Here is a 25,120-nt window from a genome sequence, read left to right on the forward strand (position 1 = left end):
TACAACCTTTCTCTTGATTTGTGGCGTCTCAATCAAACGTAACTATAAGATCATAACAAATATGCATCAGTTCTCTGCGCTTTTCATATTTCTGTGCATGTGCAGGATTATTATAGTGCCAGAATATTGCACATGCAGGGAGATGATGGTGGCATTAATGTAAATACATCGTTTCCATCGTGGAGGGCAGATAACAACACGCCGCCCTGCTATGTTGCATTGCTTCATCACTCCTGTTTGGACACGCTGCCAGGTGTTTTTACGGTTTACCTGATCCGCCCAGCTGGAGTCAGCTGTGCCTTCTACCGACAGTAGTAGTACTATAACGAACACTTAATCAGACCGGAGGTCAGCGCCTTCCGCCACACTCTGAAGGGGTGTGGGGGACTAGTTAAAAAAAAAAAAAAAAAACCCTGCGCGGCTGTCCGGAGTAGGAGCCCCGGCCATTCAGATCCTTTCACCGACCGAGGGATATGACCGCTGAGAGAGGCTGTGGACAGAAACGAAGCACCGCTGTGTCTTTAGAAACACTCACTGGAGGCTGACGGGCTGCTGAGCCGTTGCTTGAGCGTCTTTCCTTTTTAATTTTTTGTGCGGTCGCTGATTTTTAGACGCAAGCTTGCAGATAATAAACCTCAGTGAAGCTGCTGGCTACGGCCAACGTCTGACACCTCTGGGGTACGTTAGACGTTAGTCTCAGTTGTTCACACTTTTATTGAGTGTTTGCTAAAGGTATGTGGGAGTTTTTGATTTTGCCTTGTTTATTTGTTTTTGTTTTTTAAACTATCAATCTGTCCGTGAAGCGGTGGTGAAATATGTCGTAAACAGGTGCTGGGACTATTTTTTTTCTTAGAGGAAACCTTGGGGTGTGTCCGTGCGCAGGTAAGACATTAACTTGTGATTCGAGTGTTTGCTCACTCTTAGCTAACCTGCAAGAGCTACTTTATTAACAGCTTCAGGGTGAATTTCACGTTAAAGCTTCACTACATGGGGTAACGTACTTTATTACTATTATTATAACTAGTTTAGCTAAGTAGCGTACTGTTAAATTCTCATTTATTTTATGGATTTTTGTTTCTACATTGATTTTCACACACTTATCGGGTTTGTTCTACTGTCCAGATTCAGTTGAACGTAAACATGAGAGGCATTGTGCTGTGAGTGTGTGCGCATGTGCGCGTGTGCGTGTGCGCCTGCGTGTGGGTGTAGAGTGAAGCTGGGATTGGCCCTCAAGGCTAAATAATCTTATCGGGGTGCATTCTCTGACATGTTGTGGCTCATCAGGTAACACACACATCATTACTTCAAATTTGATTACCGTGAGAGTAATGAAAACAGATGCTCCTTTTGTAACAACGACCTAATTAAAGGTTACCTCAGTTTCCTGCTCTGTGCAGTGAAACCACTCTTGCATCTAACTTCCTTGCAGCCAAGTCTCTAATCGAGCCCAGAATTTGGCACTCTGTGTGAATCTTTCATTGTTTCGGTGCTTGGTGCTGCAGGAGAGCTGAGGTTGACATCCCTGCACCCTGCTGAATGCTTTTCATGGCCCTGCATTAACATCACTATGGCACTGACAGAATTACTGCAGTGCTGACTTTAGCTCACTCTGTCCTTTCTGGCAATTCCTTTATTTTTTCTTTTCTTTCTTTTTACCCCCCCCTTTTTTTTGGCTAAGTTTCTTACACTTTGTTTTGATGCACTTTAATGTTTACCCCTGTCAGCTATTGTCCTGGTATTGTGCTGTACATCCATTAAGGTTCTATACTTTTCCTTCTTTACTCATGAACCGTTTTTAATATCTTGTACACCCTTGTATTTTTCAGCCCCCATCGCCTTTGTGTCTTTGGTCCGTGCCATCCATCTCCCCATGGACAGCCTGCAGAGCGGGGCCAGTAAAGGGGCTGCTACCCTTCAAACACCACAGACCACATCACGTCATAGATGCCACCCTGCCGCCTTTACCGCTCTATGACTGACTGTTGAGGAAACAATAAAGCTAAAAATCCTCTGAGCTTGAGCAAAAGGAGCCATGAATCTGCTGCTGTCCCTCACTGTCTTCTGCCTGCTGCCTCTGGCCTTGATGGCCAAGGAAAACTTACCACTGAACTGCATCCCCCGCAGATCTGTGCCTTATCACAGTAAGCGCTGCTCTTTTGTCTTGTGTAACTTGCAACTTGACTTACAGTGCGTCAGCTTGTGTTAGCTCATATAATTTGGATTGACTCAAAAGGAAATGGGATTTAATCACTGGTGGTTGCCGAGTTAATCATTTGTCTGCTGTCTCTTTTTTTTCCTTTAGGGGACAATGCTCGTTTTTTTAGTGAGAATGATGTCTATAACTACTCCACCATGCTGTTGATAGAAGATAAAGGCGTGCTCATGCTTGGTGCTAGGGAAAAAGTGTACGCACTTGACCTCTATAACATCTCCCAGAAACGTGCTTCAGTAAGAACACTGTTTTTTTTTTTTGTTTGTTTGTTTTTTTTAACAGGCAGCACCCACTTTATTCCTTTTAAAGCAATCTCTTTCACCAATCCAGGGCAAGTGCCCAACATAGCCGATAAGACCATTTCCCATACCCATAAACATAAACTACTCTACACTCTTTTTATACTGCCCACACTTTACCCACTTTTAGTCACTTACAGTTATTTATTCACCTATTCAGACACTTTAATTTTAAAAAAGTGTTATTTTGAAACTGTGTACATACTGTATATTCTGTGTATTTATTAGTTATTATTTATTATGTCCTTATCTTCAACATCATGCTGCTCTGTTGTATCTTAATTGCCCCTTGGGGATAAATTAAGTCATTCTGATAGAACCGTTTCAACATCTATCAAAGAAAAGAAAGCTAAAAATGTTCGCCCATCGCTTGAGTCACTGATGTTATTGGCCCTTTTCATGTGGTTCTGTGAGAAATTCACAGACTCTATCTACCTTGAACGCTGAGTAAAAATCAGCTCACAGATCCATTGAAATACATGCTGGTTGTCAAAAGGCAACAAGACAGAACTTATTCCTCACAGCTGTGAAAGTCCCACTCTGTTGCAGAGTAGGAGGGAGTAGGGGCGAGCTGGAATTGATCCATCTGTGATCCGGAAATGGTGCTTCCTGAGAGCCCAACTTCAGGCAAACAAAAGACACGGGTTCATTTGTTTAATTCCTCAACAACAGTGTGAACTGATCTAACTCTTCTAATGTGCACAGTCCAATTCTTGATGTATATTTTTGTGTGTGTGATGTGATCATTTAGACACAACCATTTACCAACCACCAGCTTAACAGGAAGTCTCATAACCAGAGTTTTGACACATTTTCCAAAGATGGAAAAAAACCTGTTTAAAACTTTGTCCTTAAATTACTCTTCCTTCACATGAATTTATCCTGTTTTCACCTCAGATTGCACCTTATTAATGATCAGCTACAGTCAAAAAATGGCGAATATCATGGCGTATTTGACCGTTGATTCTTAACACAGTGTAAACAAAGCTAGCAGACATACTAAAGCATTTCACAGTTTAACCATCTTAACAGCAGCTGTGCTTCCTTTAAAAAAATGTAAACGTTGGAAGTATTGTTCTGTACAGCAGAAAACCTGTTAGCCCTGAGAAACATGTTCTCCTACCACACAGAGTAGTGTGACCAGTAATGAAAGCAATGTCAGGGTTGTGGACTTGTCATAACGTTTGTCATCAATCAGTTATTATGACAGGCCCAAACTTTACCCTATTCAACAGAACTTCTATTAATTTTTTTGAAGTGTGACCAAAATTGTGTTTTTTATTTTTTAGGCTGCATGGGAAGCAACTCCAACAAAAAAGACAGAATGTAAAAACAAAGGAAAAAATGCAGAGGTGGGTTAATTGTAGTTTTGTAAAGGTCAATTTACATTAAGCAGAGGCAGTCACTGGTTCTTGAAATCCTTTCACAGACGGAGTGCTTGAACTATATCAGGATCCTGCATGAGGTGGGAGATGACAGAATGTATGTGTGTGGAACCAATGCTTTTGATCCCGAGTGCAAATACGTGGTGAGATAAATTCACTAACTGATTGAATAGATGGGTTTTTGTGGCTTTTCATCAGCTTCACAATAAGTGCAGAATAATTCCAAAGATAAAACGGTGTTTGCCGGGGCAGTCCTTTTCAGGTGATGCATTGACTTTTGAGAAGGAGATGGAGGATGGCAAAGGGAAGTGTCCATTTGATCCTTTCCAGAGATACGCTTCAATCATGGCAGGTAGGTAGAAATTTGCCAACTACACTAAGAAACCTGTTGAAAAGATTAGCAGAGCAAACATATTTTCTTTTGCTTTCTGGTCTCGTTAGGTGATGATCTTTACTCAGCCACGTCAATGAACTTCCTCGGCTCTGAACCCGTCCTAATACGCTCGTCTGGTAACATACGGACTGAGTTTATAAGCTCCTGGCTTAATGGTAAGATATAAAAAAATATATATTTTTAAACCTATTAGTTGAGTCAAAGTTAAAGATTTCTTTTCTTCTTGTGCCAGAGCCCACCTTTGTTTCCATGGCTCAGATGCAAGAGAGCAAGGAAAGTGAAAGCGGAGATGACGACAAAGTTTACCTGTTCTTTAGTGAGACTGCTGTGGAGTGCGACTGCTACAACAAACTGGTGGTGTCCCGCGTGGCCCGCGTCTGCAAGGTGATAAAAGGTTTTACATTGCATGCACTTCCAATGACAATGGCACATAAATGGCACTTCCTCCATTTGTGCTCCTGCAGCCCTTTCCGTTGTTTCGTTGCTATGTGTATTTTTCCTCCTGTTATGAATTTCTGTGTTCACAGGGGGATCTTGGCGGTCTAAGGACTTTGCAGAAAAAGTGGACAACCTTCTTGAAAGCTAGAATAGACTGTCCGGTGCTGGAGTCCCAGCTGCCGTACATTATCCGGGACGCATACCGCTGGTGTGACCCCGAGAAGGATTGGAAGAGCTGTATTTTTTACACCGTCTTCACAGCACAGTCGTAAGTATGGACATGTTTGTGTAAGAAGGAAAAAGCTAACTTCCTCTTTTATGTCTTTAGGACACCAGTTGGCTAAGATGTCCTGCATGTTTGGTGTGTGTGTGTGTGTGTGCTTATTTAAGGGACACATCAGACTTGTCTGCAGTGTGTGCGTACCGCGTGTCAGACATAAGCCGAGTGTTTGCAGAGGGGAAGTACAAGACCCCAGTCCCCGTAGAAACCTCCTTTGTTAAGTGGGTGATGTATAGCGGAGAAGTGCCCGTCCCTCGGCCTGGAGCTGTAAGTCTTCCCAAAATTCCCTTGTGCATTTATTTATTTATTTATTTATTTTATTTATTTTTTAAAGAAAACCCTAGCAGGAAGCTGATTCCTTTTTGCACCCTGCTCTCTCTTTCCTTTTTGTTGATCCTTTGCTAGTGTATAAATAATGCAGCTCGTAAAGCGGGCATACATGAAACTTTGGATCTACCAGACCGAACCCTTCAGTTTGTCAAGGACAAGCCCCTCATGGACCAGGTTATCCAGCCAATAGGAGATAAACCTCTACTGGTGCGCAGAGGAGCTACATTCACACAAATCATAGTAAACCAAATGAAAGCTGCAGATGGCAACAAGTACCCCGTGATGTTTATAGGCACAGGTTTGCATCAGTACATCATTCTGTCACTTCCTGTTTATTGTCCATTTTGCTGTTTTTGATGACTTAACAGTGGTAAGCATACTGGACTTTATACATGTAAATATGTTTTCTTGTTTTTATACAAAAGACAAAGGCACAGTGCTGAAAGCTGTGAACTACGACGGAGAGATGTTCATCATAGAGGAAGTACAAATCTTCCACCCCCATCAGCCAATCAAGATTCTTAAATTCTCAAATATCACGGTAATTTGAGATAACCATTCATTTAAAAAAGTTTATATCACAGCTGATGCCTCAGTAGTGATATTGTTTCAGGAATTCCATTACATTTTTATTTATTTATTTTTTATCCTTCAGCAAGACGGGATTCATCAAGAATGTGAAAAAAAACACATATTTAAGTTATTTATAAAGAGTCTTCTCAGAAAGAATAAACAGGTTCAATATGTTTGGTGTCAATGTACATCAGCATCATCGGTGCTCTGTGTTTCTGTCATAGATCCAAGATGTACATGGTCAGCTCTATGCAGGCTCAGACACTGGAGTAGCCCAGATACCACTGGCCACCTGTGAGAGGTCCTCATCCTGTATGGACTGTGTTCTAGCCAGAGACCCGTACTGTGGCTGGAACAGTGCTCTGGGGAAATGCGTTTTCATTTCTAAATCACACCGGTAGGCATCACGTTAAAGACAAGGACCAAGTGATATTGATGTTGTATATGCAAACTAATTTTCCATTTACTTGCTCTTTTTTTTGTAGTGAAATAATTCAAAGTTTGAAAGTTGGAGATGCTTCCCTCTGCCCTGATGCTGGTGAGTTTATTCATGAAACTGAATCTTCTGGAGTTTGCACGTTTCTGCATGTGATCTGTTGCAGTTGTCAAACTGAAAATGGATTTATGGGTGTCTCTTGAAATTTCAGACCCTATCAAGCCTGTGAATTTGTCCGTCCGGGAAGGTGAGGACCTGAAGCTCAGCTGTCTACCCCTTTCCAGCTTGGGAAAAATCATGTGGCAGAAGAACAATATTGATCTGACGCCTTCAGCTGCACTTCAGCTACAAGATGGACTTCTGATCCAGAATGTTTCATTAAGCGATGCCGGTCATTACCGCTGCTTGTCTGTGGAGCACTCCAGAGCTAAAAAGCACAGCATAACTGTAATTGAGCATCTGGTCACAATTGAGCTATCAGACTCCGGTGATAGGACACTGGATACCCAAGCTCAGACTGATTGTGCATCAGTTACAGGACTGCAGGTTGCATGTGCTCTTTTGGGGCTTGCTTTTTTTGCCCTTTTGACCTGGAACTTTTACAAAGGCCATCTGTGTCTGCCTTGGAGTTGCTTTAAGAGTAAAAGTGAAGCGCAATCTCAGGAGGGCCAGAACCAGGAGGCTTTACACTCTGGTGTGAGCTACCAAGCTGCACCCAGAGAGGAAAAGTCTGTGGTCATCAGCAGCAACAGTAACAACAACCAACACTGAGAGTCACAAAGCTGAAGCGCATGACATTAACAAAGATAGACTTTAGAGTCAAATCAATGCAGGGGGGACAGAAACAGTTTCATTTCTGCCCTGAACTAATGAGAATAGGGGTTCAGCGGTAATATTTGCATAGAAACTTGGATGTAAAAACATTTCAAATGCTTGTTTTGATAAACAAAACTGATAAAACTAAGTTATTTTTGGTACAAATATGATGTACTTGAATTCCTGCCTTTTTGTTTTATATGCAGGTTTGTGCTCAAATTCCTACTAATTGTTTTAAGTACCACAGATTGGAATATGTTGCAATGACTGGTTTGAATTTTTTTTTTTTTTTTGTTAAACAGGGAATGTACAGTAATTGAAATCGAGCCACTTATTCTGTAACCACTAGCTACCAAGACTTTGTTTTATTGTAATTAAACAATTTCTATATGTTCTTTAAGTTGTTTCAGCGAGTTTAAAATGCTTACTGTTTCATCTCTAACGTGAAGTTTGTATGAAACCCATTAACCAGTGGCCAAAAGGAGAATGAAAAAAAAACTTTAATATGTAACTTTTTGACTAAATTACAGTTCTGCTTTCTTAGACATCAGTACAGTGATTTGAAGCTTTAATACTGCTTTTCTAAGAGAGCAGCTAAAACAAAAACAAAGCACCTTTACTGTACAGCATGTGTAAAACCCAGTCACTGGCGGCTTTGGTCCGTACTGATCTGTGGCATTTATCTCCTGTAGCGATACCTCTTGAAGTGGAACCAAAGCTGGAAGATCCCATTGGCGAACTGACAGCGAAAGCCGTGTCGGTGCGAGTACTCCCACTCCCTGTTTACGATCTTAAAAGCAATGTCCTCATATGGCGGGCCCGCGTGGAACCTTAAAATCCCAAAGTCCTTGTTGTCGGGACTGGGCTCCAGGAAGTACTGCGGCGTGGATCGCTTGTCAATCAAATCTGGATAGAAGATGTTGAACTTGTAACCTTGGACTATCTTAGGGGGAGGGTTGTCGAAGTCGTAATGTGTCTGGTTGTACTTGTTCCACTCGAAGCCTGTGTGGACCCTGTTGAAGAAGCGTGGTTTCCTGGGGCGGTATTTGTCTGCCCACAGGTACATTTTCCCAGTGACCGGAAACTCAACGCTGAACTGGGCCTCATCGTTGCCCATGCCTTCCTTGGCCCGTCGCACAAAGGCGTCCTCTGCACTTTCGCTGGCGTCACCTGACAGAAAGTGGGAAAACAGTGAGGCTACAGTTCCCAATATGCATGGTTATACATTTCTGCAGTGAGGATGCTTTGCTTTTATCTCATACCTGTAACTTGGAGCTGTCTGCGTGCTAACTGCAGCCGGTGTGCGTCTTCCTCTGGGGTGATCGTGTGGGTGTCCAGCGGCAGCTCAGACTGCATGAGCAACGTGGGGCTGTAGCGACCCGAGTCATACTCCGCTTGGCTCTGCTGGATCAGGTCCTCCTCCGTCAGAACAGCCTCCACAACCTCATCCTTTTCCTCTCCATCCTTCTTGTCACCCTTTTCGCCACCTTCCTCATCTTGGTTTCCTGCTGTAGATGTGGACGGACCCTCCTCTGGCTCTGTTTCAGTGTTTCTCTTTTTCTCTCTAGTTTGCCCTCCTCTCTCACTGGAATAAGGAAATGTTGGTTTAGATTTTACAGTGCACCTCTTGCAATAGTGCAAAGAGGAATTTGCAACTCAGGTCTGTACATTTTAACTTACTCATCTTCCTCACTCCTAGGCTCCTCTTTGATGATGGGAAACAAGGGTTCACTCTCTACTCCCTGTTCCTGTTTCAGTTTGAACAACTTCTGACGCAACACCTCCTGGTGTCGTTCTCTCAGCCTACAGCATAAAAAGTTAGATTTAGTTTTAAACAATCAGACTCTTGAGATTACAAATCTCTTCTATAAGAGTGCCCTGGCCAAAAAAGACAGAAGTGTGATATTAAGTTGCATAAAGATGGGACTTAACTTTATTAAGCCAGCCAAAAACAGTGGGCATTGCCACATCACTGTCATACCTTGCTCTGGCCATGTAGACTTTGACCTGCTGCAACAGACTCTCCCAATAACCGATATCAAGATTGGATCCTCCAGCCCGAATCTTTGCCTCAATGTTTTGGTGCAGTGCTTGCAGCTGACTGTATGTCTTTCCTTTGAACACAGACTGAACATCTGTGCTCACAGCTGTATTGATGCCCTCACGACGATCACCTGAGAAATAAACGGATAAATTAATACAGTGGAACCTCAACTTACGAAATTAATCCGTTCCTGACGGTCTTTCATAAGTCGAAGCACCCATCGTGCCTTTTGACTGAGACGATGCTGGCTGGAGACGAAGTTCTTGGTAGTGGAGGCTGAAGAAAGCATACGTATGCATGCATACATACAGCACCACCACAGGGCAAACTGGCATAACATTAGGGTGTAAAGTTCTTAATTTTTTTTAATTCAAAGATTAATCAGGTTTTAAACATAAGGAGGTAGTGCAACAGACACTGAAGTGCACGTTAAAGACCAAAGAAAACTATATTTTATTAACAAAAAGTTTTAATCCACCAACAGCCCTGCCATCTAAAAACACTACAAGTACAAAAAGTTTCCGGTTTGCCATCGGTTAATTGTGCAGCTGGTTGAGTACAAACAGAAATATAAACACTCTCTTAGCTGATTATTATATGAATAATAAAACCTTTAAAAGCAAAAATCCTCTGACAGACATTTTTACACAATTATTAACACTTCAACTTTCTTTGTAATGTCTGCTTGTATTTTAAGAAGTATCGCATTTGGGTAAAAATATTACCAATAAATCAAAATTAGAGGAATAAGTGTATATATATATATGTGTCATCTGTATGCATGCATGCATACATATACTGTGTGTACATAACATTCTAAACATTAAAACTTACATATTTTTTAAACTTTAAAAAAAAAAATTCTAATTTTCTATTTTATCCTTTGTTTTTTTATGTTATATTTTTTGTGCATTTTTATGTTTTGTAACTAATCACTTCTGCCACTTTCATCGCTTTTCGCCTTCTAAGGCACACTTGCACCTGAAGGTTGACTTGTTGCTGGCCTCCTTGTGAAAAATCTATCCAACGACATCTGTTTCTCTCTACTTTTCAAAATGGATCTGAAGTGGGAGAGTCAGACGTCACCAAAACGCTCAATAGCCCGAGCGGTAAAGTTCTTTTCAGGGTGATTTTTTTTTTTGACAAATCGGCCACCCTCTAAAAAGCGCAGAGAATGCACTTGATATCGTCCGATGGTATGACGGCCTCCTCCTCTTCCTCCTCCTCCTCGCTGAATTGTTGCTGTACTGATGAGTGCTGCATCGCCTCTAACTCTTGCAGCTCTGCCGTTGACAGCTCCTCTTGATGTTTATGCACAAGGCCGTTTATATCCTCCTCGTCAACCTCCAGTCCCAGGGCGGTGCCAAGATTTACGATCTCCTCAACCTCGACATCAGGTTGAGGTTCCCCCTCCTCTCCCTCAAAGCCTTCAAAATCTCGAGGGGCAACAGCATCAGGCCACAGCTTCCTCCAGGCAGAATTCAGCGTTCGACGGCTCACCTCCCGCCATGCCAAAGAAATCAACTTGAGGCATGCAACGATGTCGAAATGACTTTTCCAAAACTCCCTGAGGGTGAGCTGCGTACTGTCTGTTATGTCGGAACACCGTTTGAACATGTGTTTCGTGTACAGTTTCTTAAAATTAGAGATCACTTGCTGGTCCATGGGCTGGAGGAGAAGGGTCGTGTTAGGAGGGAGGAAGAGAACCTTGATGAACGAGAACTCCAGGATGTCATCCTCGAGGCCAGAGGGGTGGGCGTGGGCGTTATTGATGATCAGCAGGCACTTCATGGGGAGATCATCCTCCTCAAGGAACTTCTTGACAGCAGGGCCAAAGACCAAGTTGACCCATTCGACAAAGAACTGTCAGGTCACCCAGGCCTTGGGGTTGGACCTCCACATAACCTCGACCCTATCTTTTAAAATTTTGTGTTTCTTGAAGGCACACAGATTTTGTGAGTGGTACACTAGGAGTGGCTTGACCTTACAGTCCCCATTGGCATTAGCACACAGGGCGAGGGTAAGACGGTCCTTCATGGGCTTGTGGCCTGGCATCTTTGTTTCCTCCGTGATGATGTACGTACGCGGCGGCATTTTTTCCCAGAAGAGGCCGGTCTCGTCACAGTTGAATACCTGCTGGGGGATGTAGCCTTCTTGATTTATAAGTTCCTCAAATTTTTTAACAAATTCTTCGGCAGCCTTGTGATCGGAACTTGCTGCCTCACCGTGATGCACAACGGAGTGGATGCCAGTCCTCTTCTTGAACCGATCAAACCACCGATGCGATGCACTGAACTCTGCGGAGGTTGGGGTGCCTCCTGCGAGGACCTTGATGCCGTTGGCTGCTCATTGGAAGCTGCCTTACTTACTGAATCATTATAAATTGAAGACGCCTTCTCGCAAATGATCGTCTCTGTGAGGGTATCGCCAGTCTTTCCTTTGTCTTTAATCCAAACAAGGAGAAGACTTTCCATCTTGTCATGTATGGGGGTCCTCCTTTTGGACATGATGGTGGTGCCCATTGAAGGTTTACCTGCTTTGAGGACTTCTTTTTGTTTTTAGAATTGTTCCTATGGTCGAAGGATTTTGGCCATACTCACATGCAATAGCACCAAGTTTCACACCTTGCTCATATTTATCAATAATTTCTCTCTTTGTTTTCATCGAGAGCACTTTACGCTTCCTCTTTTCACTCGCATCACTTGCAGGCCTCATTTTGGATGAATGACAGGCTATAGGCTAATTGCTGTGTCGTTCAAGTGGAACAGCGAAGCGCAAGTACGGAAGCCAAGGGGTTGTCACATGATTTAGAAGGCGTCGTGGGGTTTGTAGGCTCAGCCAATCAGAGCTAGCGGATTTCGTTACGCGGGCATTTTGCCGTAACACGGGCAAAAATATTGCCGTTCAGTGCCTTCGTAACTTGAACTTTTTGTGAAACGGGGTATTCGCAAGTTGGGGTTCCACTTTAATTACAGTAATTTAAAAAAAAAAAAAAAAAAAGAGAGAGAGAGAATCATATCAGGAGAAAAGCCATTAGAGAGGGACAATGTGAAGGGTGTCCTACCAGGCCCTTTTCCAGAGGCCTCCAGTTTTCTCAGTTTGCTGATCTCATCCTCGGTGATGGTGGTCATGTCTCTCCAGAAGTCCACGTTCTTGCCCTGTTCCAACTCCATGTACACCTACCAGAACATTGTGCATGCAGTAATGTTTTAATTATGCTGCACTTTAAGATCAGTACATGTTAACATGCATCTTTTGACATGTTCACGGTAAATATATATAAATATAGATTTACACTAAACAACTTACAGCTGATTTGCCTCCTTTATTCTGTGACATTTATATTATTAAGACTTGAAGTGTGAGAGATGGTCGCTTCCTAGGTGGCCATACTAGGTGGTAGCCTGCTAAGCATGAGGTCAGCTAATCTGAGTCCCTGAATTGGACTTTGCCACCATGTTTGAAGTGATTCTGACAAATGGAGAATTTTAAAGCAATTACCAATTAACACCATCTGCTGTGTGGATACTTACACTAATCTGTGCTCAGGTATTTTACAAAGTAAAAGTCAATATTCAAGTTAGGACTTAATATTATCTACAGTGCTGTGCAGAAGTCTTGACCCACCCCTTATCTTTATATCATTAATGACATTATTAGAAATGGAAGATTGGTGCAAAGGTACATAGAAATACAGTATATAAAAGGCAAAAAATATACAATTCCAACAAGCTTGAAAGTCAGTATTTTGTATGACCAACTCTCTTAGACAGCTTTCTTATAATACATAATAATAAGACTTGTAATAAGTAGTCTCCAGGAATAGTTCTCGAGGCTTCTTGAAGGAAATTCAAAGTCCTTCTTTGGATATTTGCTGCCTTTTGTTCAATTCTCTATCAAGATGATCCCACACTGCTTCAATAATGTTAAACTGGGAAGGCCAATTGATAGTGTGTTTGGGATCACTGTCATGAAGCCGTTGCCAATCAGTTGCCTTCCAGCATTTTCTTTTCCTGTGTTGATAATTCCGTCAATTCTGACTTCCTGTCCAACACCACTGGTTGAAAAGCAGCCCCAAACTATGACAGAGAGCCCACCATGTTTTACAGAATGTTGTGGACACTGAGTTTTAGACCTCCTCTGTACATGTTAATGACAATTTGAATGAAAAACTTCAAATTTGGATTCATTACTTTACAAGACCTTTTGAACAGATTCAGTCCAGCTCTTGTGTAATTTGGTATACCTAACCCGCTCCTCCCTGTTTCCCTTTCTTCCTTCCTTCCTGCCACCCTTCCACTGAGACAGTTCTTGACTGAAGTAAAGAAATATGCTGTGGAGTAACAAAGTGCCTGAAGATTCAATTTCAAATTGGTTATTTGCCAAGTTGTCTGTCGATGATAAACATGGCACAGATCCATCCCTTGCGTAAGGTAAGGTCTCTTTTTATGCTTGAATGATTCATGGTGGCTTAACAAACAACTGGACTGGACTGAAAATAAGCAAAATAGATGCCAGTGATCAAAGAAGAGCACTGAAAGGCCTTCAGGAAGCCAGGAGAACTATTGTTCAAGAGCACTTAAAAAATGTCAATAACATCTAACATCAGGAAGCAAAATATAAAGAAACGGGATAGTTTAAGAATTTTGCACAGTACTATAACATGAGATTTCATAGCAGTAGCTCATAACGTAGTGAGTGATGTTATGTTTTACATACAGTCTAAACTTGACACTACAAATTGAGCTGGGTTTTTAATATTGTATCTGTATGGGCATATTATGAAACACTGTATTAAAATCAGTCCTTTCATAAACAGAACTTTTACACTTTATTTATACTTTTACACTTTATTTATACAAACCTTTATGTCCTCTAGCAAGTCGTCCATGTCAGTGACCGTGAGCCCATTGAGGAACGTGTATGGCTCGTGCATTTCCACTGCCAAATCATCATCTTCTGCACTGATGTACTTCGCCAAAAGGTCGATCGGCTTCGCGCGGCCGTCACGGATTCTAATCTTAGACCTGCAGAGACAAAGAACAAGGGTGTGAAGCAGGGTTAATTAGATAAACAGATGTAGAAGGTGGAGGTTTAAACAAACTGATCCAATCATAGTGGAGTAAGAGCCACACTAACCTTAGTTTGGCCTGATGCAGATGGAAGTTGTCTTCCTGTTCAGCCCAGGTCTTGAAATATTCTGCCTCTTTCTCTCTCTGCAGCATTTCCAGCTCCTGCTCTCTCATGGCCTTCTCTCGCTCTCGCTCCAGACGCAGCTGCTTCACCTACATTAACATAAAGTTGGTGTATAAATATGTCGCTCCCAATCTCTAAACTTAAAACTGATTCTCCATGTTTTGCCTGGGAAGTGAAATTCCATCCTTTTTTTAAGCATTTGTATAAAAAGTCAGGCACTGTGTGAGCACTAATGGGGAAGATTTTTATCCCACAGTTCTTACCTTCTGCAGCTCTCTACGGTTCTCCTCCTGAATACATTTGTTCCTTTCTTTGAGCTCTTTCTCTCCGAGATGACCGATACCTTTCTTATCTAACGCCTGAGGAAGCAAAAAGAACCGAAGAACCGTGGATGGGATACAAGGTCTCAAAAGCAGGTTATGACAGGCAAATATCCAAACTTTTGCAGTCAGGAACTCACCTTTTGCCATTTAAATGTCCCCAATAAGTTGTTGTCCCCAAAAGGATTGTCTGCATTGGTGTATCCCAGGTACTCCTCACTCCAGCCCATCTTCTCTCTCCTTTTCTTCTCCTTTGCTTCCTTCTTTGCCAACCTTCTGGCCCTCTTCTCCTCTGGTGTCTCAAGAGCTTTCATCATCTCCTTCTGTTTGTTCCTCTCCTCCTTTTCCTTGAGTGCGCCTCTCTCGCAATCAGACTCTGAGCTCTCAGATGACTCACTCGAACTGAAGCGCTGCTTGCCTCTGCCCCGGTCAGACTTCTCTTGGCTTCTGTTACTCCTCCCGCGCTCCCTGTCTTCACTTTTCTTCCTTCGCTCTCGACTTTTGTCGCCGTCTCTGCCGCTGTTCTTGTGCCTCTCTTTCTCTCTGTCCCACTCCCTCCTCTGTCTGTCTCTCGATGGACTCCCTCTCTCAGGACTCCTTCTTCTTCTCCTTTCTCTGTCGCCGCTTCCATCATGGGAGTCAGAACTGGACTGGGATCTTCCCTTTCTCCTCTCTCGGGATGTTGTTCTATGACTCTCCTGTTCCTTTCTCCTCCTTCTCATTTTTGTATTATCTGAATCAGGACTGAGACAGAAAGTGTGATTTAATACAGTAACTGCAGGAATACAATATTAACTACAGAAGAACCACATAACAGGAAACTCTAAAAGTAAGGTCCTGTTGAATACAGTTAAAAACCTATTTATTATTATTATTATTATTACATGCAATGGAGTTACCATAACAAGTTGATATAGGGATTATATCTACAGAAGGTCTTTTCATTCACATAAACACTAACACTAACGTCACTGAGCATCAGCATCGCTATCAGTTGATTGGATTACTGTGCAGCAGCCTGGCACTCAACCAAGGATGGGACAAACATCGATACAGCAATATACTGTGCACACATCTTTTTTATGTATATTTTATGCAGTGACAACAAACCTTATGCTGTACAATGATTTAAACCCTACCTACATCCAATTAAAAACCATACAGAACAACAAAAGATTCAATTCAGAAATGTAATTTGCTTTTCAAAAAAGAAGGGTTAATTTAAATTTAATTCCGGCAATACATTTTTAAAAAGCTGATATTGGGGGAAAAAACCCTGGTGATCTAATAAGATGCCTTCTCCTTGGGGAGGGGACCCCGAGCTAGACCCAGAACCCACTGAAGAGATTATACGTCTCACTTTGCCTGGAAATGCCTCAGTATCTCCCAGCAAGGACTGGAAAGTGTTGCTTGGGAGAAGGGTGTCTGGAATACCCTGCTTAGCCTGCTGCCACTACAACCTTCGGATGATTGATTGCTGGATAGACAGAATATCTACTAAGGTCTCACAGGCATGTTGCCTTCTAGTAAGCAATACTGCGCCACACGCACTGGTGGTATGAGTTCTTCAAATAATAAAACAACAGACACATCTTTTTTTCTTCCTTTTTTAAATGTAAGGCCTTGCTCAGTTCTGCAAGTCAACATCAAATTATATTTAGCGCCTAAGCAAAAGCATAGATGCAGGCTGATTCCTGGAATTCCCCCCAAAAAGAATAGTTTTTGTTGATGTCCTTTTGCTGTCGCAATTCGGACAGAAAAACGTTACGTTTACGGAGTCACTCGATGTGTTCAAATGAGGCCTGCTACTACCATCATAATATATAAAATCCCAAGTAAGCAGCCAACTCCGCTTCGCAAAGCGATTACCTTGATGACCGACCCTTCGACCTGTTCATCTGACTCTGAGTCTCTCGCCTCCGGTCGCTCTCCGAGCCGCTGCTGGAACCAGAGCGGCCCCTGTGCTGAGGCCGACGTTGGGCCGGAGAGCCATCGCTGGAGTCCCGACTGAAGGATCTTCCCCTACCACGAGCGGCCGTTTTCCCGTCGGCAGACCGACTGTGGTCTCTCCTCTCATCTGGGGATCTAGACTTGTTTCCTCTTGACTTGTTCGGCCGATCTCGGCTCCGACTTCTGGACTTGGAGCGAGCCCGACGTCGAGACTTGGAACTCATTGCGAACTTTCTCTCAATAGGGGGTCCCAACACCAGTTTGTCGCATAAATAAGATGTAACAAATGGGCCTTTTTAAGACATATTCTGTTCGTACCTGGTTAAACGGCACTGGAACGATTAAACAGAAAATAATGTCGACATTTCACATTTTTAGGTCATATTTTAAAAAGTAAAATATAAAAAAAAAAAACGTTATATTTTTAACTAGTTAACGGGGCAGCAAAAAGTCCCCCTCGAAGGGGCTTTCTGTGAAATGGCGCGTATTATTTACGTCACGAGAACCTTGAGAAAAATAAACTAGAAACAAACGCCCCGCTGTTTATTAACTGCTGTTTTTATGAAATCCGCACCCCTCCTCGGAGTACCATCTGAATACAACTGAGAACCGTCAGTGTGTTGAAATAATTTCAGGGTGAAAACAGCTCAGAAGCACGAACAATATTTGGCGTTTTTGTGACGTCAGAAAGTGGCAAATGCAGTTCCCTAAATTCCCTCTCAAATAAAATGTTAAAGAATTATTGCTCTAAAAGCTATCATTTTTTTCTGGGTAAATTTAATTTTATATAAACTTATGTAATAAGACAGTTGAATGCGTCACCGCACGCCTTCTTTGCTGCTCTAAAGGGGAAAAATAATGTTGACAGGTGGTAATTGGACTACAAATCCCGCAAATCACAGGGCGCCATTGCCTGTTTGTAGAGGAAAGGGGACTCCTTTCAGCAACATTCTTCTCTATCCTGTCTTCTCTTATGGCCGTATGAGCTATATTTTCCGGCTGTTGCCGTAAAGAATTCATGGGTTTGGGTATATAGGTGTGTTTTCTGTCCTAGCCTGGCTCTTGTATGCGGTTAGGAAGTGTTCGCGCCGCGCTAGGATCGGTTCGATCTGGTTGGTGAGGTAGGGCTTGTTAGCTAGCTCCCATTAGCCTACAGCTATCAGTAGATTTACGGCTTATATCCGCGGCTGTTCTGCCAGGTAGATCAGCTAAAGCTGGAGGCGCGGGTCTGACACAATGGTTGGTCAGTTGCAGATTTCTCTGAGTGTTGACATTGGTAAATAATTCCTCTGTTTCGGGGACAGATCAACGCCACCTTTGTTTGGCTCGAGCACAGCCTGACACGTTTGGCCTGTTTTATTGTCTCGGTACTGTTGTTGTTTTCAGGGTAGGCTGCTTGGCTTATTAGGCTAACTTTGCCGTGTTCGCGTGAACAGAAGGAAACTGTCCGCTGTTCACTCCAGAATATCCCGACAGCCACCCAGACCACCACCAACAACAACAACATTATGGCGCAACCCGACGCCCCTCATGTAGCCAGTTCACAGAAAGCACTCATGCTGGAACTGAAGAGCCTTCAGGAGGAGCCCGTGGAGGGATTCAAAATAACACTGGTGGACGAGGCTGATTTATACAACTGGGAAGTGGCCATTTTTGGACCACCAAACACTCACTATGAAGGGGGATATTTCAAGGTAAGAAAGCCAAAGTGGTGTGATTACTTCACTTAATGTAATACAATACACAGGCTTTACTGAATGAATAAAGATTGCCACACAATTCAAGCCCCAAAGGTCTCTTTTTGTCCTAGGCTCGAATCAAGTTTCCTCTAGACTACCCTTACTCCCCTCCGGCTTTCCGCTTCCTCACCAAGATGTGGCACCCCAACATCTATGAGGTAACAACTTGACATACTTGAATGCCCTCCCACTGCTGTTTGTGATGGGAGCAGCTGTCCTAGGCTTGCCTCATGATTCATATGATCAAATACCACTTGCATCATGGGGCCCATTAGACCCATTAAAAAAATGTGTTTGTTTGTTTTTGAAGCCTTTAATGGATCAGCAGCAATTTCCTAATGTTGTAAACCTCAACATCTGGCAATAAACCCCATTCTGATTCTGATTCTGATTCTGATCAGCGCCACCATACATATCTGAGCTGCTGACATATGTTCCCTTAAGGTTGCTGGCAGTTAATTGATTGACTGCCAGCAACCTTAAGGTGTTCAACCCAGCTGAAAACATCAGGCAGTCAATCTCCATAATCTCTCCGTAGCGGGGGATTGGCTTTTTTTTTTTTTTTAATTTATTTATATTTTGTGTGGTGTGTTTAGTATTTTTATACAGGACTTTATCAGATTCTTGTTTTTTAAAAAAGTGCTCTATAACTAAAATTTGACTGAATCACATTTGAAGGAGCTTTCTTTCCCCTCTGTGTCTTTTAGAATGGAGATGTGTGTATTTCTATACTGCACCCTCCAGTGGACGACCCACAGAGCGGAGAGCTGCCTTCAGAGAGATGGAATCCCACCCAGAACGTCCGGTTAGCACTCCCTCATTATCTCTCATGTCTCTCCTTTCTTGGGTACCTCCCGTCTTTGTTCTGTGTCAGCCACTTCAATAATTTACCTGAGTCAGAGTCTTATCGCATGACATTCATCTTCATTGGCTTCTTTTTACTTGTATCTAGAAACTGAATCCATATGTGGGCATTCAATGTATTATACACCTTGTTAGTTAAAGCAGTTTGAGTCGCCTGTTGTTTTTTGCAGTATGGAGGCATTATCATTCAGTGGGAAGAGGAAGATATCCTCCTTTATACTGTTTTATTATAGTAGAAGTACATTATCATGCATTGCTTTCAGAGCACAAGTTATTACACAAAAACACAAAAGTCACCATTTCTGAACATGCTGAACATTCAGTGACAATCTTAGTGTTGTTTTGCGTTGTTGTCTTCGGACAGGGGTCGGCAACCTGCGGCTCCGGAGCCACATGCGGTTCTTTAGTCCTTATAGTGCGGCTCTGCGTGGTTTGGGAAAATAAATTAGAAGTATTTGGCTGAAATGTATTTTATTTATGTTAGTTTATTTATTTATTTATTTTTTTAAATGTGTAGTTCTAAATTGTTAGATTATTGTGATATTGAAATATAAACATAAAATTATATTCTATTATTTCTTCATCACTCAAAATAAGCGTCACACTCGCGAAAGCCGGTATACCCGCAGAAATCCTGTGCATTTATCGAGACTTTCAACCCCAGATAGGCCAATTATGGATCTTCGGATCCACATTATGTCAGCAGCTATTCTCCACCGTGAACTATGTTAAAACAAACTCCGCTCACGCCTCACAGATGACAGCTTACAGTCTTGCGAAAAGATGAAAGTGACTTCGTACAGCCCCGATTTGCAGACGCTGTGCGCAGAGGTTCAGGAGCAGAACAAACATACAAACATACCACGGCAGACCCGACGATGTTTGCATGAACATGCTTTTCAGCATCTCTTTATTGACCACTTTTCACACATGGTTGCTGTACGCACACAGATGGCTGCAGCTTTTCAGCTCACAGTTCGACACACACCAACAACAGCATAGAGAGCACAGACGTTAAATCGGCGAGGCGTGATTGCGGGTGCCACTCAGGTACGTCCTCCTAGACCACGCCCCGCCACACACATTAACCAGGTAAAATACATATTTAGGCAGAATATTGTAAATATCTATTTCCCTTTTTTTTTTTTTTTTTTTTTTTTTTAGCAACATAGTGCTTTTTTTCCCCAATAATTTTTTTTAAAAGTCAGGTCAAGGCTCAAAAAGCCCAAAGGCGATATAAGGGTGGTGGCTCACAGTTTTTGTTTGCTACATGGATCATTTTAGTTCAGCTGGGTGTCTTTCCTTTTGTTATATTTCTTTAAGAGTTCAAAATGTGTTAATTACATAAATAAAATGTAGTTTTTGCTGTAGCACTTCATGGATTTCATAAGCAACACACCTTAGTTGTTCACACAAAGTATAAAGGTAAAAAACAATATATACAGTGTTATCTTCATTTTAGATGTCAAAAAGTATTTGCGGCTCCCAGTGTTTTCTTTTGCGTGGAAACCGGGTCCAAATGGCTCTTTTGGTGTTAAAGATTGCTGATCCCTGTCTTAGGACAACAATCCTCCTCAAGCTTGTTTTAATAAGATTTACAAAGGCGTAGAGAGGTCTGTTTTAATCAAAACAGTCCAGTGTTCTAGTTGCTCATTGTTTTATCCAGTGCAAGTTACCTCACTGTCATTTACAGCATTTTTGAAAAATTTAAAATAATCTATTATCTGCCAGAATAATTAGCATTATATCCATAATTGGAGACTCTATCCATATTTCTAAGTTCACCCAATTCTAAAATAAAATGTGTTTTAAAAAATTAACATAAGGGAGAAAGTAGAAATTAGTTCCTTTTTTTCTTTTTGTTTTAATTCCCATAACTTGTGTGTTCGTGTCCTGCAGTAGATGCCACGCTGACTGCCACCTTTGTGTTTGCTTCCAGGACCATTCTGCTGAGTGTGATCTCACTGCTGAATGAACCAAACACCTTTTCTCCTGCCAATGTGGACGCGTCTGTCATGTACCGCAAATGGAGAGACAGCAAAGGCAAAGACCGGGAGTATGTGGAGATCATCAGGTAAACAGTTTGCATGATTCACAGTTAAAAGAAATGGTGTAAACTCACTCGCTGTGCAAAACAAAAGTCATTTCATGTCAGATGTATCCCGTAGTTATAGAGAAGATTTTACTGATTCAGAGGGTCAAACTAATGCCTTGCATCAAGCAGAGAAATACAGCTATAGTGATTGTTGAAACAGCTAAAACTGTCCAGTGCATTATTAAAACTTGGTGAACCGCCATTCTTCTGGGAATAAATGTGTTCAGAAAATAAAAATCTTGAATGTTCAAAGCTGGAGTTCACTCCAAAAAAAACCTCCAGAGGGAAGTACCTCGGAGGCAACCTAACCAGATGACTGTTGTGGGTGTGTGGACTCTGTACTTGTAAAATAGTGATAGCATAAAGGTAAAATTTTGCACAGCTTCATTCATGTAGCAAAAGATCAGCTGACTGTTGGCGGATAAGGTGGGAACTTTTCTTCAGATTTCTTTGATCTTTTATGGAAAGACAGAAAATGATAGTAAATCTCCAGCTGTTTGTAATGACGCCACTCGGATCTCCCCTCAGAAAACAAGTGTTGGCTACCAAGGCTGAAGCTGAGCGCGATGGCGTGAAAGTGCCCACTACGCTGGCGGAGTACTGCGTCCGCACACGCGCCCCAGCCCCCGACGAAGGCTCCGACCTCTTCTATGACTATTGCTACGACGAAGACGACGTGGAAGGCGAGGATGGCGACTGTTGCTATGACGAAGACGACTCGGGCAATGAGGAGTCCTGACGCGCTTTTTTCCGGCACCCCGATCTTAGCTGACGTGTGCTACCCTTCCTCTCTCTGCCCGGGTTGCCAGATATTCTAGGTTTACAACCAAGAAAGATTGGAAGCTTCCCTCCTCTAAACCAACACAGAGCTTTTTTCCTCTCGCCTCTGAATGCATCTTGGAGGTTGAAATTGATGCCTTGCTGAGGAAGGCTCTGACCTGGTAAGATTTGCACCAGCACAAAAGTCACCAGTTTCTTCAGTTTTTATCATCACCTAAATCCTTACTTTGAGGGGAAAAAAACAAAAAAACATAACTCTCACATACCCTGCCGAGTTTCTCAGTCCCATGTATAGTGTAAGGTGTTGTGGGGTTAAAAAAAACAAACAAAAAACCCAACTGTCAACAATAGCAACATTTGCACTGGTGCAAACACTTCCAAACATTTCTCAGCCTGTCTTTTGCATATCTTTTTTTCCCTAATTGTAACTGGCTATTGCTCACTGCTAGTTGGTCACAGTGATGAACAGAAGATTGAGGACTTCAAACAGCACGTTTGCTGTGCTGCAAATATTCTGTTTTTTGTTTTGTTTTGTTTTTGGGTTTGTTTGTCTTTTTTCTCCCCTCTCCAAGTGTCACAGTCTGTTCCGCTTTGATAGGACAAGACCTTAATTGTCACATGACGATGTTTTCAAAGTTCCTGTGCATGCCGGAACTTCTTTTCAAAGCTTTTTGTCTCTTTTACTGGTGGACCGTTTATCTACGTCATGATCCGTGTGATGACAAAGACTTCAACAACAAGGACTCTCTGCCCGGAGGACCGGCTGGCTCAATCGGAAGGTCAAATCCTCACGTGAACTTTTTTTTTTTTCTGTTTTTTTTCCTAACATGAAGTTGATCTTTGCCGTGTTTTCTTCTGGTTACTGTTGGATGTATTTCTCCTGTCATTTTAAGTGTAGGGTTGTGTTATTTGAAGTAGTTCAGATTAAGAGTTGTGTAGGATGATCACCAGGGAGTTGTTGGGGCAGAGCTAATTATTGATCAGAATTGCATTTCTCCTCGGGTGAGGTCACTCGCTGATGGGCCCCACTTGACCCAAAGACCAAAAGAAGTGTGTTTTAAAGAAAGCCCAAAACATTTGGTAACTGTTTGTCGCACTCTGTTTGCTCTTTGTGTTCTCTCTTGCAAGCTTGTTTTCATTTTACTGTTTTCTTCAGATAGATGTTATGCCTGTGTTTTGTTTTTTTGTTTTTTGCTTGAGAATGAGTTATGTGATGACGAGATTATTAGGTTTGATTGACAGAAACAATTGTAGGTATTGTCTCATAATCTATGATCCCACACTTCTCAACAAGGTTCTTTCTTTTCTTTTCTTTTCTTTTTTTCTCCTGCCAGTCCTCGGAAGTGAACAAGACCATCATGTTTTATTCTTCCATTGCTATTCTGTCTTAGTTGAGATTGGACTTTTTTCTTTTTCTTCTGTGTGTGTGTGGGTGGGCTCTGTGTGAACCTTTTCATCAGCAATATTGATTGTTTTAATTAAATTGGGAAGTCATACTGAATTTCTCAGGATAATGAATTACATGTGACACAACAATTGAGAAAAAGTAACTATTTTCCTCTTTCGGTGGTCTTCAGTGTTGGTTTGCATCTTTAACAGGAACCGTGACAGATATGCACATATAGCTGTATGAATGATTACTTGTTGTTTTATTCACCTGTGTATTTTTTTTTTTTTTTCAGCTATTTAAAAACTGAAAAAATAAAGATTTATTTGGAAGAAAAAAAGACCCACAGTGCTTTTTCTTCTGTTTCACTTGATTTGTATGCCTGCATTTAAACGGGTTACTTTTTGTATTTTAAGAATTTTTGATATTTTGGTTTTATTATTAGCAAAGCTGCATAGCTATTTGTAAAAAAGGTTACTATAAGGTAAAGGCTGCTTTTTCTTCTTGATTCCTTAATACATAATTGGGGCGATCGTGGCTCAAGAGTTGGGAGTTCACCTTGTAATCGGAAGGTTGCTGGTTCGAGCCCCGGCTTGGACAGTCTCGGTCGTTGTGTCCTTGGGCAAGACTCTTGGTGGTGGTCAGAGGGCCCAGTGGCGCCAGTGTCCGGCAGCCTCGCCTCTGTCAGTGCGCCCCAGGGCAGCTGTGGCTACAATGTAGACTTCCATCACCAGTGTGTGAATGTGTGTGTGAATGGGTGGATTACTGAACGTGTAAAGCACTTTGGGGTCCTTAGGGACTAGTAAAGCGCCATACAAATACAGGCCATTTACCATTTACAGGTTTCATGTTGGAGCATGTGGGTCTGACTGTCATGTTATTTCCATTATCCACTGATTTCACAATAAACTGTACCGTTTGCTTCACAAGCTGTGTGCAGCAGCTCTCAATGTGAAGATATATTTTTATTTATTTCTAGTTTATTATGTTATTCTTATTTTGTGCACTTCTACGTACATTGTGCTACAGAAACAGTTATAGTACCAAAACTTTTTCTGGAGACGTATGCTTATGCTTTTCTTTTTTGTAACTTTCATCTATTCACCTGATTGGTGGGAATCAAACTCAGCAGATTTAGACATGACTGTAAAACACAGTGATATAAGCAGACTGAGTGGTATAGAAACAAGCAGGCACACAAGCTGACACCAATCAAAAACTGCTTTGAATATTTCAAATATTTTTAAGCATTTCAGGCAAAATCTTCACATTTTCTGCATTTTTTTTTTTTTTTTAAGTTAGTTACTGTTGCCTCACTTGATATTTTCTCTTTTTCTGACTATACTCTATAAACTGTAGAGATGGTTGTGGGGTAAAATCCCAGTAGACCAGCTCATCTAGAACCAACAACTGTTACGTTCAGAGTCCCTAAATCACTTTTCTTTCTCATTCTGATCCTCAGTTTGAACTTCAGGAGGTTGTCTTGACCATGTCTGCACAAATAAATGGACTGAGCTATTGCCATATAATTGGCTGCTTAGATCTTTCCATTAAGGAGCTCTGTGGCGCGCCTAATAAAGTG

General features: G+C 42.0%; 3 protein-coding genes across 9 annotated transcripts; 2 read left to right on the plus strand and 1 right to left on the minus strand.

The window, feature by feature from the left end:
• The first annotated feature begins 265 nt into the window (after positions 1-265).
• On the plus strand, positions 266-7,471 carry sema4e (semaphorin 4e). 7 transcript variants are annotated; one of them, XM_014333073.2, is made up of 16 exons: positions 266-732; positions 854-882; positions 1,827-2,141; positions 2,303-2,448; positions 3,801-3,863; positions 3,941-4,039; positions 4,149-4,248; positions 4,338-4,445; positions 4,523-4,674; positions 4,818-4,996; positions 5,119-5,275; positions 5,414-5,636; positions 5,764-5,879; positions 6,136-6,308; positions 6,397-6,449; positions 6,559-7,471. In XM_014333073.2, exons 3-16 carry the CDS (start codon positions 2,033-2,035, stop codon positions 7,116-7,118), a joined length of 2,238 nt encoding a protein of 745 aa, XP_014188559.1. In that variant the 5' UTR covers positions 266-732; positions 854-882; positions 1,827-2,032; the 3' UTR covers positions 7,119-7,471. The 7 variants fall into 7 exon arrangements, with proteins under 7 accessions (XP_014188559.1, XP_014188558.1, XP_042075948.1 ...); XM_014333072.2 differs by having other exon boundaries at positions 266-678; positions 804-882; XM_042220014.1 differs by having other exon boundaries at positions 266-678.
• A 174-nt stretch (positions 7,472-7,645) lies between these two features.
• On the minus strand, positions 7,646-17,030 carry cactin. The gene is made up of 10 exons (XM_005920537.3): positions 16,593-17,030; positions 14,864-15,467; positions 14,667-14,762; positions 14,347-14,492; positions 14,072-14,234; positions 12,272-12,386; positions 9,145-9,337; positions 8,844-8,966; positions 8,426-8,748; positions 7,646-8,333 (listed from the first exon to the last, which is right to left on the minus strand). The coding sequence occupies exons 1-10, from the start codon at positions 16,895-16,897 to the stop codon at positions 7,843-7,845; spliced, it is 2,559 nt and encodes an 852-aa protein (XP_005920599.1). The 5' UTR covers positions 16,898-17,030; the 3' UTR covers positions 7,646-7,842.
• Positions 17,031-17,564: 534 nt separating this feature from the next.
• cdc34b (cell division cycle 34 homolog (S. cerevisiae) b) lies at positions 17,565-23,880 on the plus strand. The gene is made up of 5 exons (XM_014333074.2): positions 17,565-18,367; positions 18,484-18,570; positions 19,120-19,217; positions 21,216-21,350; positions 21,900-23,880. Exons 1-5 carry the CDS (start codon positions 18,182-18,184, stop codon positions 22,108-22,110), a joined length of 717 nt encoding a protein of 238 aa, XP_014188560.1. The 5' UTR covers positions 17,565-18,181; the 3' UTR covers positions 22,111-23,880.
• Positions 23,881-25,120: the final 1,240 nt, after the last annotated feature.

The sequence above is a fragment of the Haplochromis burtoni genome, unplaced genomic scaffold (assembly GCF_018398535.1).
Source record: "Haplochromis burtoni strain Fernald_Lab_line unplaced genomic scaffold, NCSU_Asbu1 Contig_41, whole genome shotgun sequence".
In the NCBI taxonomy this organism is placed as follows: Eukaryota; Metazoa; Chordata; class Actinopteri; order Cichliformes; family Cichlidae; genus Haplochromis; species Haplochromis burtoni.